Here is a 20,915-nt window from a genome sequence, read left to right as displayed (position 1 = left end):
GGAGAATTGGCAAATCAAGTGAACCATTCCTTTGATGACAACCAGGCTATTTGACTACACATCTGTAAACATAACATTTTAAACCAACATGGACTTTTGCGGCCAGAGCTCTACATAAAGCCAGCTTGGCTCCAGACCAAGCACTCATGACACCCTTTGGAAGGTCACCTGAGAGAAACAGAATAGGACAGGGTGTGACCTGGCAGAGCCTGGGCTAGGACTGAGGATCACTCGCGCTCCCTCTGGAAAGCTCAGTGACCAAGTGTTTTGGACACTTCCTGAACACTCTCCCGCTGGGAAAAGGACCAGCTAAATCCAATAACTGCATTTTTACCACTTCTTGTCAATGTATCTCTATGTACAGGAGGTAATATTTTAAAAATTTATCTTAATACTTTAGTCCATGGTTAACATTTTAAATTATGAAACACTCACACATACAGAGAAGTACAGAGAATAAATATTACAAACAACTATACATTGGGCTATCCAACTACCCAGATCTTGGGTAGCTTAGCATTTTGCTGTATTTGTCCCAAGAAAATAGTTCATAAAAAAGAAGACATTAAAGATACAATGGAAGCCACCTGTGTACCCTTCTCTGGTCCCACTTCCTCTCCAGAAATAACCACTATTTTGACTATGTTATTCATCATTCCTGGTGGTGTTTTTGTGGTTTTAAAAGATATGCATATATCCATACGCTCTAGAGAAACTATTTTTGCATGTTTTCAAACTTTCTTTGTATAGTATCACACTGCATGTGTTAGTATGGAACCTGCATGTTCCTTCAACATTACATTTAAAAATTTTAGCCATGTGAACAGATGTAGCTCTGGTTTATCGCCTTTAAGTGCTGTACGTGATTTTACTGTCTGAACATGCCACAATTTATTTACCCAGAATTTTGTTTTTATAAGCTCTCTTCCAACTAGAATCTCAGCCCAGCTCCTCAAATGAGCATATACCTAAGGAGAATCAAGTAGGCCTACAAGCACTGGCTTCCTTTTATTTCTAGTAGTTCCTGGAAAATGAGCACCAAGTTTAAGGGAGAACAAGGACTGTTACGTTATGGTGAAGCATCTGAGCTGAATCATCAGCAGGTAGGGGCAGGAGTCTATTTCACTAAAGTAGTTCTAAGGTGCAGTTAAGTGTTTTTTCCTGGCTCTGAAACAGCCAAATCTAATTTGTTGGCCATAGCAGAGGGTCTACAAGCCACCAAAATCTTTTGACAAACTCCTTTCCATCTAAAATAGTTTAGGTGGATTCTGCGCTTCGCCCCTTAGAACTCTGACCAGTAATAATGGGATTCAAGCATCTTTAAGAGCCTTCTTGGCATCCTATCCATTTAAAAATATCTTGAAATGCCACTTCTATTTAGTTATACCCTTAGAAATGATGCATAAGTGTTAAGAGTAAAGCCTACCACTTTGTCTAGAATTTTAGAGATAAAAGCTCTTGGATTCTTAATCTTTACTATAAACTGTACCTTCTCTCATTTCTACTATTCCTGGTACCCAAAGGAATATGAAGAGGGCTGAAGAGGGTTAAGAGTTAATAGCTAGGCTCAAAGAAACAGAATTTGTTAAATAAATAACAGAACATGAATTGTAAGAAAATGTGGCCTGTCAACATGGGTGAGCCCTAGAATCTATCCTGTTAAATAGGCTGCCTCTGGTAGAAGCAGAAAGCAACATCTTTTAGAAAAATATGGTTGCTGTCTTTCAAGATGTAAATCTCAAAGGGCATATGATTTTCTCCAAATAGTTCCTAAATTTCTTTCTTTTTTTGTTTATTCCTCACTCTTGCCCAATTAGATCTGGCTGGAACCTCCAATTCACTGATGAATGGAAGTGATGAGAACAGACATCACTGTGTTTCCTGGTCATAAAAAGAAATTTTGCAGTCCTTCTTCCTAAAGCATAATGTTAGCTGCGAGTTTTCCCTTACTGCTCTTTTACCAATCAGGTTGAAGTAGTCACTCTTTATTTTAATTCATTTGGGGTTTTTATGGGGAAAAGATGTTAGTTATTTTCACATGCTTTTTCCTGCATCTATTGAGATGATCATGTATTTTTTAGTTTAGTCATAGGGTGTATTACAGTGACTCATTCCTAAATTTCCTTGTAATGGAGTCAGACAGAGGTTTAACTCTCTTGGTTCTACTATTTGGTAGGTACATATCTACATCTTGTAGGCAAGTTCCTTAACCTCTCTGAGACTCCATAGGGATTATAACACCTACATCTTAAGGCTGCTGGAGGATGAAATGAGATACACATGTACAGTACTTGGCATACGGTCATCCTCAAACAGATGGTAGCTTCCAGGGCACTCTGCACACCCTCTTCCTAAAGCACGGGGTTGAGCACCTCCGATGCCTGCTCAGGTCTCATACACCTGTGTACCCTAAGCACCTGGTACAGGTGAATGGCACACAGTGGGTGCTCAACAAATGTTTACTGACTAAATGAACTAGCAATAATAATGAGAAGAGATGTTTATTAAATACTTATATACTTTGATATCGACTTATTTACTTCAATATCTACTATACACACACACACACACACACACATTATATTATTTAATCCTCATACTCACTCCATTGGGTATATACTACTATGAAATTAAGGCTCAGATTAAGGAACTTGTCAAAGTTTACACAGAGTCAATGTAATGGAGCTGAAATTCAAACTGAAGCCTGGGCCCTTAAACAATATACTCTACTGCATTCTGCTTAGACAGGGCAGGAAGGGATCAAGAGAAGTTTGTTGACGCTTGAGATGGATCCTGGGGGATGATTAAGAATCCACCAGGCGCAGAAAGGAAAAAGCATCTGGTAAGAGAAACCAGCACATGCACAGTGGAATGAAAACGCACAGCCTGTCTGGGCTCAGCGAGCGGTTCATTACCATATGGAAGGGTGTCCCTGGAAAGGAGGCTGCAGAGGTGGTCTAGGGTCAGTCCCTGAAGGGCAACAGGCTGTGAAACACCATGTTGCTACCTACAGGCCAATGCGGAACCACCGAGAAACAGCCTTAGGTGGCAGCAGCATGATCAGAGCTGTGCTTTAGAAATTTAGATCCAGCAGCCTCGTGGAGGAAGAGCTGGGATGAGAGCCCAGACAAGAGACAGGAAGCTAGAAAAGAACCTCAGCCGCTGGCCCAGTCTTCACCTTGGAGACCCTGATCATCTCGGCAGTATCTTCCAAGCTCTGTCTTCAGGTCAGTGGCAAACAGACTGTGGTCTCTATTCAAACTGGGTCAAGCTACCTGGATGAAGAGTTTGTTCTCTGGGAAGTTTTGCCTGGTTTACCTACCCGGTGGCAAAAGAACTCAAGTGACCCAGCGATTGCCAGACCCTTCCCTCTTGTTTAGGTAACAGAAGTACTTCCCTTCTTTCTGCAGACACCTGGGGACAGCCTCTGGAGCCCAGGCCCTCTCTGCAGAGCCGAAGCTTCCGCACATTTATTTCTGCTCTGGTGATATTATATTCTCCGGTTCGCTTAGACTCCATCACGATAGTCCCTATTTTTACACTATTGTATAACTATGGGAGACTGTATTTTAAACTCAAATACTTGTTTATCTTATCTTGTACTTTTGTGTTAGCTTTCTGCAGAAGGCTACTCAAGATTAGAAGAAATTCTCAGCCCCAATTTTAAACCTGGAAAAAGATATACTGTACAAAATCTGTTTGGGTAAGTTCCTAAAAAAAGAGTGGAGGAAGTCATAGGTTTTGTCTTTCAGAATACCCTTCAGTGCAAAATGCAGAGTAAGTCTGCCCCACCAGATTGTAAAATGTCTTGGTCTTCTCTCCTGCTTAAATCATGACCAACCATTTACTTCTGAGGGAGGGCTGCTACTATATTAAGCTTAACACTGCTTCACATTTAGGAGGCTGATCAAAATTTAAGGAGGGAAGAGAGTCCAGAAATAGACCCACACATAGACAAAGGCAATACAATAAAGGATGGTCTCTTCAGTAGCCCATGTGGAAACAACTGGACATCCACATAAAAACCAATAAACTTCGATTTCTGCTCTTCGAATGACATCATCAACACCTCACACCCGTTAGCAGAGCTACTATCAAAAAGACAGAAAATAACAAGTATTGGTAAGGATGTGGAGAAACTGGCACCTTGTGTACCTGATGGGAATGTAAAATGGTATAGCTGTTGTGGAACAGCAGGTATGGTGGTTCCTCAAAAAACTAAATATGGAATTATCGTATGATGCAACAATTCCAATCCTGGGTATACACCCCAAAATACTGAAGGGAGGGACTGAAACAGATAACTGTACACCCATGTTCACGGCAGCATTATTCACAAAACGGGGAAGCAACCCAAGTGGCCACTGACAGATGAATAAATATACAGAATATGCTGTATTTTATATAGCACACATATAAAAAGTCATACTATATATGTCTTTTCTCTCTCTCATGTTCTCTGTGTCCCCCCCCCTACATAAATACACACACAGACACAATGGAGTATTATTCAGCCTTAAAAAGGAATGAAATTCTGACATGCTACAAATGCATCAACCTTGAGGACTTTATACTAAGTAAAATGAATCAGTTAGGAAAAGATAAATACTGTATGATTCCACGTATACGAGGTAGCTAGGGTAGTCAAAATCAGAGACAGAAAGTAGAATGATGGCTGCCAGGGACTGAGGAGAGAGGGGATGGGGAGTTACTGTTTCATGGGTACTGAATTTCAGTTCTGCAAGATGAAAAGAGTTCTGGAGATGGGTGGTGGTGATATCTGCACAACCATATGAATGTACTTAATACCATTGAATGGTACACTTAAAAACAGTTAAGATGGTAAATTTTATGTAATGTGAATTTTACCACCCCCCCCCCACAAAATGGAAAAGGAAAGACATTGCTTAGAGAATGAAAAGACACATCACAGACTGGGACAAAGTATTTGCAAAACACATATTCAACCAAGTACTTGTGTCCAGAATACCTATTAAAAAAATTTTAAACTCAACAATAAGAAATCAAACAATCCAGGATTTTTTTCAATTGGCAACAATTTGAAAAGATACCTTGCCAAAGAATTTATCTGAATGGCACATAAGCACACGAAAAGCACTATCAGGTGTTGGGGAAACAAATTAAAACCACGGCAAGATACCACGAGATGCCCACTAGAGTGGCTAAAATGAAAAAGCTAACAATGCCAAGTACTGCCAAGGATACAGAGCCATCATTGCATGATTCCATTTATATGACATTTCAGAAAAGGGAACAGTGGGTAGAGAAGAGATCAGTTGCTCGGTGCTGAGCATGGAGGGAAGGTAACTAAGGGGACAGGGAATATTTTGAGAATGATGGAAATTATTCTCTATCCTGATTACGGAGGTGGTTACACAGCTGTATGAGTCTGTCAAAACTTACAGAACTTGGTAACCTTGTGTTACACCAAAAAGAATGATTGTTACTGTATGGAAATTTACTTCATAAAAAATTCAACAACAGTAACAACAAAAATTCAAGAAGGCAAGCCTAGGTAGTGAAACAGTCTACTGTGGAATAGAAAAGTCCCTGCTCACCAATAAGTGTTTACACACTCGTCAGAGCTAACAGCTCCTCAAAGTGTGTACTTGTTTGATGACTGCTGTGAAATGTATTTGTTCTAACCAAAACAAAAATGAATACTTTGAGCTGTTCCCTCAAAAAGGGGAAAGAAAATACGGCTCCGACGGACGTCTATGGAATTAAAGTCAATGGTCAGATCTGAACATAAGTGAGTCAGATACTTAGAACAAATTTATGATATGCTAAGCATGGAAGCTGAATCTTGATCAGAATACAGAGGGAGACATTATATCCAATGCCAAGTACAGGATGGATTCTTCTTGGAATACTGACTTCTCTCTGATATCAAAAGGCTACATTTTATTCAAGCCATGTTGACAAGGTGGTGAAGTTTGTTCTTCAAGATGCCCTCAAACTGAAAGCTTAGGTTAAATACTAATTTTGAAAGATAAGAATAGTATCAGCCATCACATATTAAGTCACTTCTCTTCAGTTTTTAAGACTGCTTTAAGTACCAGGATTTTAAAACATTTTGGCAAGTAGCCTTAATACGAATTACAATTACAAAGAAACCTTTCAGTTTTTAACTTGAAGCAGCTACTCAGAATCAAAATGAGCGATTACTTAGGTGATTACATAATCCTTAGCATCCAGAAAGACCACTGTTTATTAGGCTCTGGTTTCAGAGAACTATGCCACCAGTGTTTTCTGTCTTGATCCCAAATACAAAAATGCCCACATCCCAGCCCAGCGCTACAGGCAGTTCCTAAGCCTTTGCTCCATTATGTGTTATTTCAAAGCCATGAGACAAATATTTGCTTAATTTTATTTTAAATAAGGACTGAATGTGCACCCTCATTTAAAAAAATAGTAAAATATACATTACAAGGTTAAAGGAATGGAAACTATTTAATGAAAGTAGATTTTTAAAAGAAAGCTATGCCATTAAACATACTGAACTTCAAATGTCTGATAAACCACGATTTAAAATCTAGTAAATAAGTTCTAAGGTATATATTATATCTCAATATGACCCAAGAGAATCCTTACATTCTCTTTTTAAGTAGCTGTATACAGCTGACCTTAGCATCACACATTACTTCCAAAACAAGTGAAAAAAAATTATATATGTATATTTAAATCTAGAATCATTTGTGGCCACAGTGTTTCCTAATCTCTGCCAATTCCTGGCTGAAAGGAATAGTGAACCCACTGACCCTGTCATGTACCCACTTCCCCCACCCTTGGCATCACTAAAAGAGAAAAAGCCATTTACCTCACTTTGGGGTATATATCCAAAGAAAACAAAATCGTCTCGAAGAGACATCTGCACTCCCATGTTCACTGCAATATTATTTACAATAGTCAAGACATGGAAATGACCTAAGTGTCCATCATCAGATGAATGGATAAATAAAATGTGGTACCTACACACACATAAAATTATATATATAATGCAATATTATTCAGTCATAAAAAAGAAGGAAATCCTGCCATCTGCAACAATATGGATGGACCTTGAGGGCAGTATGCTAAATGAAATGACCCAAGACAGAGAAAGACAAATACTGTATGATCTCACTTATAATACGGAATCTTAAAAAAAAAAAACAAAAAAAACAAAACAACTCCATAGAAAGATCAGATTTGTGGTTACCAGAGGCAGAGGGTGAGGGGTGGGGGAATTGCGTGAAGAGGGTCATAAGGTACAAACTTCCAGTTATGAGATAAATAAGTACTAGGGAGGTAATGTACAACATATGCTGTGTGGTATATTTGAAAGCTAAGAAAGTAAATTCTAAAAATTCTTATCATCAGGGAAAAAAACTGTTTTGGTAACTATGAGGTAATGGATGTTTTAAACTTATTTCACTATATATATATTTCTATATATACATATGTATTGAAATGATTACCACAATAAGTTTATATATATACACACAGACACATACATATATCAACTCATTGTGCTGTATCTCTTGAACTTAAATAATGCTGTATGTCAACTGTCTCTCAATAAAACTGGAAGGAAAAAAACAAACAAATACCTCAGAATTAAACTTGAAGCTGTGTGGTCCCCCCTGAAAACCCAGTTCTGCCACCGCAAATGGGGCTGCCCTCCAACTGGGGCACTCCAGTCAAGTACAGCCTGGGGCAAGTTTTTCAGACCTACTTCCAGGGCAGCACAGAAACAGACTTCTCCAGTCACTGGCCAGCGAGCCCTGCCTGGTGGTCACGGGTACTGAAACCAGAGATAAGCTCCTTGGGTTCACCCCCATGAAGACACTTCTTTCTACTTGAATGGATGCTTCCTTGATTGAGAAAAAAAGTGAAAGGTAAGATATGGGCTTAAACATGCTTGCCAATCAAACAGAATATTAGACCACAAACACATCTACATCAGGATACTCAAGAATTTGGATCAAAAATTTTGCTGTTAAGACTAAAGCTTATGAATGTGCCCTTCTAAGGTTTAACAGTTGTCACTGAAGCTCTACTGATGTAGACTTGATTTCACACTGAATTCATTACAATTTCTCTTTTCTAGACACAATCAAGATTCTCAAAGCACTAACTCAAGTTGACTTTCACAATGGTCGTTAGCAAGTTGTTGAAATAAATCTTTAAAATGACAACTTTCCAGCTCTAGTCTTCCTTAAAATACTTAATTTGGATAGGCCTAAAAATTATTCAAGGGGTTTCTACTTCCAAGAAGATAAACACGTTCTTCCTATTCTTTCCACAAAGTACAACAAAAAACCCTGCTTCTAAAGCAAACATAAGAAGACTGCAAGGTGGAGAGGAGGCAGAGCAGCAAGGGACCCGAGACCTGAAATGCCATGGCAGTGATCCCTGGGTTTTCTCTTGCCTCGTACAACCCAGACTTAATGTTGAAGAGGCTGGATACAGGGGAAAACCAACAGCTGCAGACAAAAAAAGTCCCCTCAAAAGCCTGCTCTCTGTAACCAGAAGACCAGAGGGGTACAGTCTTTTGCAAAACAGAAAACTTTCAGATAATAACTGCTCTACTGCAGTGAAGACAACAACAACAACAACAACAACAACACACACACACACACTGTGGCCCCAACCCCATCCATGCCAGCAAAATCCAATGGTTACACAGATTTCCACCTGCACAGGGGAGTCAGGAGGCACCCCGCTGCCCTGCGGGGACAGTGTCAGAGGTCACGAAGGGAGAAGAGGCCTTCACTCCTGACAGCTGGTAATGAGTCCCTTCCTCTCCCAGTGATGTCAGTGACAACCATGTGGCCAGTGTGGACTTCCAGTCTGATCCGGCGGTAATGAAATGCTCCTCCCCTCCCTATTGGGGTGGTGTCAGGGGAGGAATAGGAAGAGTCGTGGCTTCCACCATCACCCAGTGGTGATGAGACCAGTCCCACTGCAGTTCAGCAGAGACCATGTGGGAGCTGAAACTCCCTCCCCTGCCCAGCAGTTTGTCAAAAGAGGCCAAGTGGAGACCCTGGCCTTCTACTTCTCTGACAAGAACAAGGCAGTGTTCCCCCTTCTCTGCTGGAGTAAACTCAGAGAAAACCAATTAAAACAGAGGGCTTAAATAAGATCCAGAGTCTCATAACATAATACGAAAATGTCCTGGTTTCCACTGTAATTCACTTGTTACACCAAGAGCCAGAAAAATTTCAAACTGAATGGAAAGAAAAGACAACCAATAGATGCCAACGTGAGGAAGACAGAGATGTTCCACTTATCTGACAAAGATTTTCAAACAGCTATGATGAAAGCAATTAGGAACACATTTAAAACAAATGAAAATAGAAAGCCTCAGCAGAGAAAGTCTTAGCAAAGGAATACAAGGTACAAAAAAGAACTAAACGGAAAATTTAAAACTAAAAAAATACAAAAGTTGAAATAAAAAGCTCAGGGGATGGGCTTGATAGCAGAATGGAGGAGATTAGGAACAAATCAATGAACCTGAAGACAGAACAATAGAAATTATGCAAGCTGAATCAACAGAGAAAAGATTTTTTTAAAATACAGTATTGATAAACCTCTGGAACTGTAACAAAAGATCTAATATGTTGTCATCAGAGTTTCAGAAGGAGACGAGAAAAAGGCACGACTGAAAAAGCACTTCAAGAAATAATGGCCAAAAACTTCCCAAATTTGGCAAGAGACAGTCTCACAAATTCAAGAAGCTGAGTGAATCCCCAATAGGATAAACGTGAAGAAATACATGCCAAGACATATCATAACTAAACTTCTGAAAACTGAAGACAATACAGCTACTCTAGAATACATTTGATAGTTTCTTACAAAATGAAAAATGTTTTCACCATACAGTACAGTGATAGTAGCACTCCTTGATATTTACCCAGATGAGTGGAAAACTTATGTCCATAAAAAAAACCTGCACACAGATGCTTCTAGAAGCTTTATTCATAATTGCTAAAGCTTGGAAGCAATCAAGATGTCCTTCAGCCAATGAATGGACAAACTGTGATGTAGCCACACAATGGAACATTATTCAGGGCTAAAACGAAGTGAGCTACTGTTAAGCCATGAAGAGACATGGGGGAACCTTAAATGCATATGACTAAGTGAAAGAAGCCAATCTGTAAAGGCTACATAGTGCATGATTCCAACTATATGACATTCTGGAAAAGGCAAAACTATGGCGACAGTTAAAAGATCAGTGGTTGCCAGGGGTTAGGGGGATGGAGGGGTGAATAAGTAGAAATACGGAGGAGTTTTAGGGCAGCAAGATTATTCTGTATGCTGTTGTAATAATGGACACATGTCATTACACTTTCATCAGAACCCACAGAATGTATAACACTAAGAGTGAACCATACCGTAAACTGTGGATTTTAGGTAATAATGACGTGTCAATGTAGGTTCATAGATTATTATAAACATAGCAGCTGGTGCAGGACAGTGATAGTGAGGGTGGGCTGTGCATGTGTGGGGTCAGCATTACATGGGAACTTTCTACTTTCTGCTCAATTTTGCTGTACACCTAGAACTGTTCTAAAAAATAAAATCTATTTTTAAAAAATATATTGAACTGAATGAAGATGAAAATACAACATAAGAAAATTTGTAGGAGATTGCAAAAGTAGCGCCAAGAGAAAAACATGCAGCACTAAATGCACACGTTAGGAAAAAGGAAAAGTCTCAAATCAGTCATCTAAGTTCCCCTCCAAGAACCTGCAAAAAGAGCAAAATAAACCCAAATGAAACAGAAAGAAGGAAAGAAAAGAACAGGTATCAATGAAGTTGAAAAACTTAAAAGCAAGAGAGAAAAACAATGAAACACAGAACTGGTTCTCCGTAAAGATCAAGAAAATTGAGAAACCTCTATTGAGACTGATAAAAAAAATAAGATAGAAGACACAAATTATCAATACCAGGAATGAAACAAGGGGTATTGGGAACAAGGGATATCATTTCAGACCCTGCAAGCATTAAACTGACAATAAGGGAATAATGTGAACAACTCTACTCACAAATTTGACAACTTAGATGAAATGGATCAAATCTCAAAAAACAAAAATGATACAACTTACCCAATATGAAAGAGATAATTGGAATAGCTCTATAATTATCAAAGAAATTGAATTTGTAATTAAAAAACTGCCCCCAAAGACATCTCTGGGCCCAGATGATTTCACTGAAGAATGAACACCAATTCTACACAATCTCTTTCAGAAAAAAGAGAGAATACTTCCCAATTTATTTTACAAAGCTGAAACCAAACCAGATAAAGACCATGCCAAAAAAGGAAAACTACAGATCAACATCACTCATGAATACAGATGTAAAAATCCTTAACAAAATGTTAGCAAATAGAATTCACTAATGTGTGTGTGTGTGTGTATATATATATATATATTCACTATAATATATATATATATATACACATACCACAACCATGAGGTTTATTCTAGGCATGCAAGCTGGTTCAATATTTACAAATCCATCAGTGTAATCTACCATATTAACAGACTAAAGATGAAAACTCACATGGTCCTATCAACTGATGCAGAAAAAACATATGACAAAAATTCAGTATCTATTTTTGATAAAAACTCTCAGAAAAAAATGGAATACAGAACTTCCTCAACCTGATAAAGACAGCTACAAAAAACCCAACAGCTGACAATGTACTTAATGGTGAAAGACTGAAATGGTTTTCCATTTGGAACAAGGCAAGGATATCCATTCTCACAACTTTACTGAACATATTTCTCTTAAGTTCTCATCAGTGCAATAAAGCAAGAAAAAGAAAAAGTATACAAATCAGAAATGAAGAAATTTAAGTATTCTTATTTGATGACATGTTTCTCTATGTTAAAAACCCCAAGAAATTTACAAAGCCTCTTATAACTAATAAGTGAGCTCAGCAAGGTCACAGGATATAAGAAAAACATGCAAAAATTAACTGTATTCTTATATGCTAGCACTGAACACATGAGTGTCACAATTAAAAATATAATAAAATCACTTAAAAAAAAGAAACACTTAGATGCAAATCTAACAAAAACATTAATAGGACTTGTATGCTGAAAACTCCACAACTCAGTTGAAAGAATCAAGAAGTATCTAAATAAATGGAAAGACATACTCAGCATCGTCAAGATGACAATTCTCCCCAAACTGATACACAGGTTTAACCCAATTCCTATCAAAATTTCAGCAAATTTTTTTTGGTAGATTTAGACAAGGTTATTGTAGAATTTATATAGAAAGACATACGAACTACATGAGCTGTAATAGTTTTGAAAAAGAACAGAATTTGGAGGAGTCAGTCCATTCTATTTCAAGACTTAATATATAGCTACAGTAATCAAGACTGTGTGATACAGGCAGAGGTACAGGCATAGATCAGGGGAACAAAATAAAGAACTCAGAAAGGGACCTACACAACATGCAGAACTGATGTTTCACAGGGATGCAAAAGAAATTCAAAAGAGGAAGGATAGCCTTTCTAACAGATGTGGCTAAAGGGAGACAACCAGAGACAAAAAACTGAATTTAAGTCATCACCTTATTAAAAAAATTAAATCACAATAAATCATGGTCTTAAATGTAAAGTGTTACAGAACTTATGGGAAAAATATGAGAAACATCCTTGAGACGGCGTGCTAGATGAAGAGCTTAGACTTGACAGCAAAAGCACAAACACAATCAATAAAAGGAAAAAAACCTGATATATTGTATCTTATCAAAATTAAAACTCTTTGCTCTGAAAAGATGAAAAGACAAGCTACAGATAAGGACAAAATATTTGCGAACCACATATCTGACACAGGAGTAATGTCTAGAATATGTAAAGAATTCTCAAAACCTAACAGTTAAAAAAAATTCAAGTAGAACACGGGCAAAAGACAGGAAGGGACATCTCATCAAAGACATACAGAAGGAAAACAGCACATAAAAAGTTTAGCATCATTAGCCATCAGGGAAACGCAAATTAAAACCACAAGGAGATAACCACTACACGCTTATCAGAATGCCTAATGTGAAAAAGTGACATCAAGAGCTGGTGAGGATGTGGAGAAACTGGATCATCTATACATTGTTGGTGGGACTGTAAACTGGTACATGTAATCTGGAAAATGGTTTGGCAGTTCCTTAAAAGAGTAAATATGCGATTACCACACGACCCAGAAATTGCATGCCTGGGTATTTATCTCAGAGGAATGAAGATTTATGTTTACACAAAAATCTGTCCACTAATGTTTATTGCAGCTTTATCTGTAATAGTCCAAACCTAGAAGCAATCAGATGTTCTTCAAAGAATGAATGGTTAAACAAACTGTTACATGATGATATGTTATGGAATACTACTCAGCAATTAAAAAATAAAATATTAATACAAGTAACAACCTGGATGAAAATGCAGAGAATCATGATAAATGGAAAAAAGTCAATTCCAAAAGATCACATATTGTTTGACTCCATTTATATACATTCCTAAGATGACAAAATTTTAGAAACAAAGAACAGACTAGTGGTTGCCGAAGGGCTGAGAAGGGATGGGAGGGAAGTAGGTGTGGTTATAAAATGGCACCACAAGGGATCCCCCTGTTGATGAAATTTTTCTGTATCCTGACTATACAAATGACTTTGTACTAACATTTTGCAAGATGTTAATACTGGCAGTAATTAGGTAAGGGGTCAGGGGATCTCTGTGATTTCTTACAACTGCATGTAAATCCACATTTATCCTCAAATAAAGTTTAATTTAAAAAAGTTTATCAAACTGAACTTACTCCAAATCTGTTCTGGCATCTGAAATAACTATTGCTTCCAAGAACCTTCTTGCCATAATTCTGTTAGCAGACCAAAGGTTAAAGGTTTCTGAGTTAAGCTTCAGTGTTGCAAATATTTGGGGGAAATATACCTAGCACCCTGGGCCAAAATTCTGCCAAAACAAACTTGCCCGCAAAAATCTCACCGAAGGACATGTATTAGCTTACAAAATAATTAACTGTTCAGCAAGGGTTGACATGCTTTTGATAATACTGCATATTAATTGAGGTTTTTTTGTTTTATTACTGTTCAATCCTCTTAAATTGTTTATTTTTTTCCAAACAACTACGGGAAATTTCTTTTTTTAGTTAAAAAATGTATCTGTAAAACACAAGTACATTTTCATTAATATTTAAACAAAAAGGCAGGGTGCAGGTGGGTACAGCTCCGTAGTAGAGCACATGCTAAGCATGCTTGAGATCCTGGGCTCAATCCCCAGCACCTCCATTAAAAACAAAGAAAACAAACAACAACAACAACAACCTTTTAAAATATTTAAAGAAAAAGACAAAGTTACCTCACTTCTCATCACAGTCTTCTCCCCAGGGAAAATCATTGTCTGTTTGAAGTATTTCCTTCAGATTTTTTTGTGTATTTCTAGACAAATGTACAGTTTTAACGTGTGTCCGATTTTTTTAAAGACAAAGATCACACTGTTTATATTATTCTTCAAATTTCATTCTTCCTGCTTTAAAATGCCTTGGAAATTTGCATGTTAGTATGTTTACATCTAATTTAATCCATTCTTTTCAAGTGCCATGCAGTATTCTGTGGTATTGATGTACCATATTCTAATCCTTTGACATTTAGGATATTTCCAATTTTTGCTACTACAGCCATCAATGAAAACCCTCATACATGTTTCCTCCAGCACGTATGAGGACAGTTCTCTAGGAGAGAAGCCTAGAAGTAGAACTGGGGCTTTGCAGGTGGGGCCAACATTGTTGACTGTCTGAACCAACACCTGCTCCCACCTATTCCCAATCATCTTCTCCTCTCCTGCCTCCCACAACAAAGGCTGAAAAAGCTGGACACTCACTTTGCTTGCAGTTAGGAGTGGCTACGTGACCTTGTTCTGGCCAACTAAACATTAGCAAAAGTTTGCTGGACAGACCCTAGGAGTCTTTTTGCTTTCCAGGCAAAAAGGCTGGACATTACTGGCATGGTCCCTTTCTCCTGCCCTGAAGGTGGCTGTGGGATTTGGAGGGGGTGGTAGCCACGTTACAAATGTAGGAAAGTCAAGAGAATCACTTTGCTGTCAGCCCTAATATTAATGAGCTGCTAACCCAAGCCAGCTGCAGTCTACCTCCAGACTGCTTGTTCTGAGCCAATAAACTCCTATCAGGTTAAGCACAGTATACATCTGGTTTTGTGTTACTTGCAGCCAAAAGTGTTCCTAAATGATTAAGTACTAAATTACTCTCTAAAATGTCCACACTCGTTTCATTTAAAAGTCTATAAAAAGCATCTGGTTCCCAAAACTTTTGCTGACTTTGAATGTTGTCAGTCATTTAAATGTTCAACCAAGCTGACATGAGAAAATATTTCTTCACGGAGGTAAAGCATCATTTCATACATTTATTGGACATTCAAATTTCCTCTTCTGTGATTTTCTTGTTCCTATCTCTTGACCGCTTTTCTACTGTATTGTTTGATTTTTTCTTATTGATTTGCAAGGGTAAATTTCCAGATACCATAGCAGGCTGAGCTAAAGCCACGTGGAAGACTCTCTCTGTATCTTTACACTATCAATCAAGCCAAACACAATTATGAAATAAATCTTCTGTGACAGGCCACACCTCTGACAGGGACAGCCCTCTCTGAGTGGTGCACCACCACGTGGCAAAGTGTCAAAAAGCAATTCAACTCGTGCAAAACACGCCAGCCCATGCTTCGTACTTCCTCTACAAATCTACACCCAAAGGAAGGTTTATGGAATAGTGAACCAGGTAGTCCCTTACATACATCATCTCATTTAACCAGCAAATCAAACCCAGGTGGCCATCATTACCATTTCTATTTTAAGAATAAATGATCAAAGTAAACTTTTTAAACTAATAGTTTCTTTCCTACCACGAAAACTTCCAACATCCCATGCCCCATAATTAAAAACAAAATGATTAAGTGTTTATCTAAAACTTAAATGATGTAAAATATACTGAGCCTGTCTAAATATATCAACATGTTTAAGGGAGAAACTGCTGAACCTGTTTAGTGGTTTATGAATCTGAAAAAGCTACGTCAAAGTTTGGCTCTAAAGTTTCTGCCACACAATTAACCAAATTTATTTCTAGTTTTCAAAGCAAAAAACTAAATCGAGTAGGATTTTAATGCTTCAGTAAGAAGGACCTACTAGCTAGCCACCCTACCCCAGAGTGGCAGGTGAGGAATTCCTCTAATCAGTGACCAACCAACCAATCTGACACTAGAAAACAAACAAAATAAACTGTGAAAGATAATAAAAGATTATCATGAAAAGCAGTGTAAACAAGTTGACTAGAACAAGCACCATCCTTGAGTATTTGTACGCAGTTTGGATTTTGGACAATTGACTCTTAAAGGCTAGCAGCTAGAGGAAAAAAGCTGGGGAGGCTCCTGCTCCTGGAATCAGGCTGGGGAGCAGCGGGAAGGCTGAAGACCTGGCAAATATTTCCTCGCTTTATGCCACACCTCTTCTCACAAGAGCCGTGGATTCTCTCTCTGGCAAAGCATCATACAAAGCACTCAATTCACAGCGGGAGATGAGCACAGGCATCAAATCTCCTTGATGCCTCCTACCAAATGGTCCCTGAGGGGACATGCCCAGCCCAGAGCCCACAGGCCAGGGCCCCAAGAACTGACAGCCCCAATGGCAACAAGGCCAGACCACCGAGGAGCTGCCCACTTGGCCCCCAGGAAGACACGGAGATACACCTGGAGCATCCTCGTGCAGAAATTTTTAGTCCATCTGTAAGGCACATAAAAATGCCTGGGGGAGTCTGAATTCTAATTTTACATAAAATAAAACAAGTCTGCAGACACAGACTTTTATGGTCTATGAAAGTGCAAATGGGTTGACAAATCCCCAATCTGAGGGTACCTCTGGGAGTTTCCTGCATTTTCCTGGTGGGCTCACCCAGGGGTTCCTGCTGGGAGAGAGGCAATGAAGTGTTCCTCCCACCCCCTCCCCACTCCTCAGTAGGGCTGTACACCTCACCCCACTGGTACAAGGGTGGTAACACATGGAAAAAAATCTGACTCTGCCGAAGTCAAAGGCCAGGCTTGGAGAGGGCAGGGGGCGTCCTGGTGGGCTGTTCCTGACCTCCGTCCAGGTGTTTGTAGGGCCACGCACAGCAGGAAGCTTTAATCATCAGAACAAAACAAGCCAGATTCCTCGGCCCTTCAAAACTGTCCAAGCCTCAGGGCAGCTCACATCAGGGCCAGTAAGTAGGGCACGTGACAGAGGGGGACAACAGGTCTCAAAGGGGCAGGGACACAAAGGAAAAGAGCAAAAAGGAAACAGAAGAGGGTGATGGGGCCAAAATGTGCTGAAATCAAACCAGGTGTTGTAGCACAGTGCTGGCTCTCAGGGAAGGGACACACCTGGCATTCTAAGGGCTCCCCAAGTACCCGCTAGAGCTGGGCCCTAAAAGAGCCCAGGGAGGACCAGACCTTGCAGATGCTCCCAACAGGCTGGTGTCACCGTCACCGAGACAGCAAAGAGCTGAGGGGGAGGTGGCTTCGCAATGCTCCCCCCGTCCCACTTGTACAACCAACTAAATACACCCAGGCACACAGCCTTACTGCCTGGTGCACACGTTCGACACAGGCAGGCCCACACACACAGCCTTCTTATGTGTGAGTGCACACACACACACCCTCCCAGGCAATGGACACAGCACAGTCAACCTGCCAGTTGAGTGTAGCAGGCACACAATCATACGAACACACAAACTCTGTCGGAAGTGAACACATGCAAACTCTCCGCAGGCTCAGGCTCATGAAGGCATGCACACACACTCCAGAACCTCCTAGCCAGATACAGAAACCTCTAATAAGGTACACACGCAAACTCACAGCTTGCCAGGAAAACCCGCACTCACAAGCTCTCTGATAGGTGCATACACACCTTTCCAACCTGTCTCCTGCACACACAGAGCACACACACGCGCGCGCGCGCACTCACAACTTCTCCGTCGGTGTGAACGCAAACACAAACTCCGGGCCGGGAGGGTCACCCCCGTATCACAACCTTCCCGGGAGAGGCGCACACCCCCTCACGCGCTCGGGGCGGCACGGGCACACTCCCCCTCCCTCCGGCACCCGCGTGCTCGCCATCTCCCTGCGGCGCACCCCGCACCCACGCACCCCTCCCCCAGCCCTCGCCGGCGCCCCACAGCCAAGTCCAGCAGCACGGGGTGTACCCACGCCCCCGGCCCGCCCCGCTCGCGCCCCTCCTCACCTTTCTCGCCAGCTCCTGGGGCCCGGACTTCGTCCTCCTTGGGGTTGGTCACCTGGGTGATGATGGCCGGGCCGTCCATGGGTGCGCGGCGCAGCAGCCGCCGGGCGGCCCGGCCCCCCGGCAGCCAGGCGCACGGGGGCGCGGCGCGGGGCCGCGGGCCGGGGGGGCGCTCGCCGCCGCCGCCGCCGCCTGGGCGCGCCCGCCGCCCGGCCCCGCGCTCAGGAAGAGGCGGCCGGGGCCCGCGCCCCCGCTCCTGCCGCCGCTGCCGCCTGTGGGCTGGAGCGGCCGCCGCCTCGTCACCATGAACCCCGGAGCCGCGCCCGGGAGAGCCGCGCACGGGGAGGCGGAGCGGGAGGCCGGGCGCCGCGGGAAGCGGGAGCGGGAGCGGGCGAGGGGGAAGGAGCGAGCGAGGAGCGAGGGCGGGCGGGCAGGCGGGCGGGAGAGAGGGAGGGAACGAGGGAAAGCAGGAGGGCGGGCAGGTGGGTGTGTCCCGGCCCGGGGTCCGGCCTCCGCCGCCGCTGCTGCCGGCGCTGCCCGCCAGCCCCGGGGGGAGAGGGGTGCGGGGTGAGACCGAGGCGGTGAGTGGAGGGAGGGAGGGAGTCTTGGGCAAACGAGTGGAGTGAGGGGATTGGGGTGTAGGGGATTCCAGAGGGGTTCTGGCGGTAGATGTGAGGGCCGGAGTGTACGGGTGTATCGGGGTCTGGGGAAATGAGTGGGGTCAGCGGCCTGGGATGCGAGGGCCGTGGGGAGGAGTCTGGCAGATGAGTGGACTGAGGGCCTAGGTGTAAGAAGCAGGGGCCAGAAGGGGTGCAGATAGGGTTCACAGGGCTGTGCAGAGTGGGGCCCCGGGGACCGAGGAGTCGCCGCAAGGATGCAGGAATGAGGGCCCTAGGAGGGATGTATTCCGGGGGGAGGGAGGTTTACCAGGAGACAAGAGGAATAAGGAGTAGATGTGAGAGGTCGAGAGGAGGGTGCTGTGAGGGTGTCTTGGGGGAGATGCTGGGTGAGGGGCGTCCCAGTGTGGGAAGCGAGGGGTCTGCGATGTGGGCGCCGAAGGCAGCATTTTGCAGAGGTAGAAGCTGCTAAGGGTGGTCCCTTACACCGAGGCGGCCCACGGAGGGATCAGGGGCGCTGGAGCGAGGGAGAACCTGGGGGTGCAAGGAAGATTGGGAGGGACCGGAGTGTGCGCAGGGCGACGAAAGGGTCCCAGAGTGTGGAGAATCCCTAGGGGTCCGGGGTACAGGAGTCGGGGGGGTGGGGGTGAGGGTCTTGCGGAAGCGGCTGGAGGCTCCAGGCTTGCCTGCAGAACTCACATCAGCACTGGGCCCGAGAGCCCGCGTGCCGGGCGGCGGTTCCTCGAGGACCAACCTCCTGGCACCTCGGGGATGTGGGCGTTGAGCTGGGCCTTGGCAATGGGCATTTCCGGATGCTCTGTAGGAAGGGGGCCGGGGTAGTGGGTCGAAGGCTGAGGAGAGGAAAGGGTCTGTGGGGAGCCGAGATGGACAGAGACTGTGCTTCTAAAGAGCTGCCAGCCACTGTCGGGCCTAGGGCGAAGGCCAGAGCGCGAGCAAGACAGAAAAGTGTCCCCTCACCCTTGGACGGTCTGGGCCCGTTCGCGCCCGCGCCTTCGCGTTCCAACTTGGAAGCCGCACTGGCAGCCCGGTAATGCAGGGGGCGGGGCAGTACAGCAGGAGGACGGATCCGGGGGCGGGGCGGGAGCGCTCTCGCACGCCCTCCACCAATCAGAGGGATTTGGGAGGACCTAAGGGGCGTGACGTAGGCGGATAGGGCTGAGTGGGCGGGCTGTGACTCTAAGAGCCCTCCCGCCCCACGCAGGGTTGCGCGCGCACTTCAGGCCTTGCAGGCACGTCCAACCCCGTAGTGGCTTAAAGGGAGCGAGGCTAACAGGCCCTTTCTCACTTCACAAGCCCTGGAGCCCGGAGCTGGTTGCGGCCAGGTCTCATGCTCACCTGGTGAAGCAGTGAGCCTCTCCAAAGTTTTGAAGAACACGTCCGGAAGCGCCCCTGGCGAAGGGCAGCTCGCAAACCTCGCTGGTCTCTGCACCAGGTGGAGCCCAGTGAGAGTCCTGGTGTGAGAGTCCTGGGATGGGGCTCCTGTGGCCGAGGCAGGTGGGAAAGCACTTAAGGGGAGCTGCTCTAGAAAGTAGTTAAGCAAGCTGTGGGGGGTTTGCCCCCAAATCTGGGACCTCAAGTGACATCCTGGCATTGTGCGTGGGTTCTGGTGCCAATTGCCTTGGCATGTTCTAGCGTGTCAGTATCTGCCCTTCTGTTGGCACCTTTGGGACCCCAGTGAATTGTATGAGGCAGCTGAACCGTGAAAGCTTAAGTGAAGTGCCCTTTTGATTAGCAAGGCAAGCCCTGGTGTAAGTAGCCCAGGCTCCAGCACATGCCCGACCAAACCCACCCAAGTGTGGAGCTGATTAGGCCTTACTCCCCACTTCTAATGCTCTTCCAATTTGTTGTGAAGATATGGCTGGCCAGGACCTAGCGAATTAAAATGTTCTCTGAATTCAATTTTTAAAAATTACTGAATTCCAAGGGGTCAGAGAGGGAATCTTCCAGAGATAGCTGTGCAGGGTGATAGGGTTCTC

General features: G+C 43.1%; 1 protein-coding gene across 1 annotated transcript in view; it reads right to left on the bottom strand.

Annotated features, from left to right (window-relative positions):
* CTDSPL (CTD small phosphatase like) overlaps positions 1–19,941 on the bottom strand; it is a 112,511-nt gene extending 92,570 nt beyond the window's left edge. Inside the window, 4 exon segments of the mRNA XM_072940991.1 lie at positions 18,305–18,563; positions 18,566–19,452; positions 19,618–19,735; positions 19,897–19,941. Of these exon segments, the coding sequence (XP_072797092.1) occupies positions 18,305–18,563; positions 18,566–18,607 (301 nt within the window). The 5' untranslated portion in view covers positions 18,608–19,452; positions 19,618–19,735; positions 19,897–19,941.
* Between the last annotated feature and the right edge of the window lie 974 nt (positions 19,942–20,915).

This window comes from Vicugna pacos, chromosome 17 (assembly GCF_048564905.1).
Source record: "Vicugna pacos chromosome 17, VicPac4, whole genome shotgun sequence".
In the NCBI taxonomy this organism is placed as follows: domain Eukaryota; kingdom Metazoa; phylum Chordata; class Mammalia; order Artiodactyla; family Camelidae; genus Vicugna; species Vicugna pacos.
This window is presented reverse-complemented; position numbering and strand designations above follow the sequence as displayed.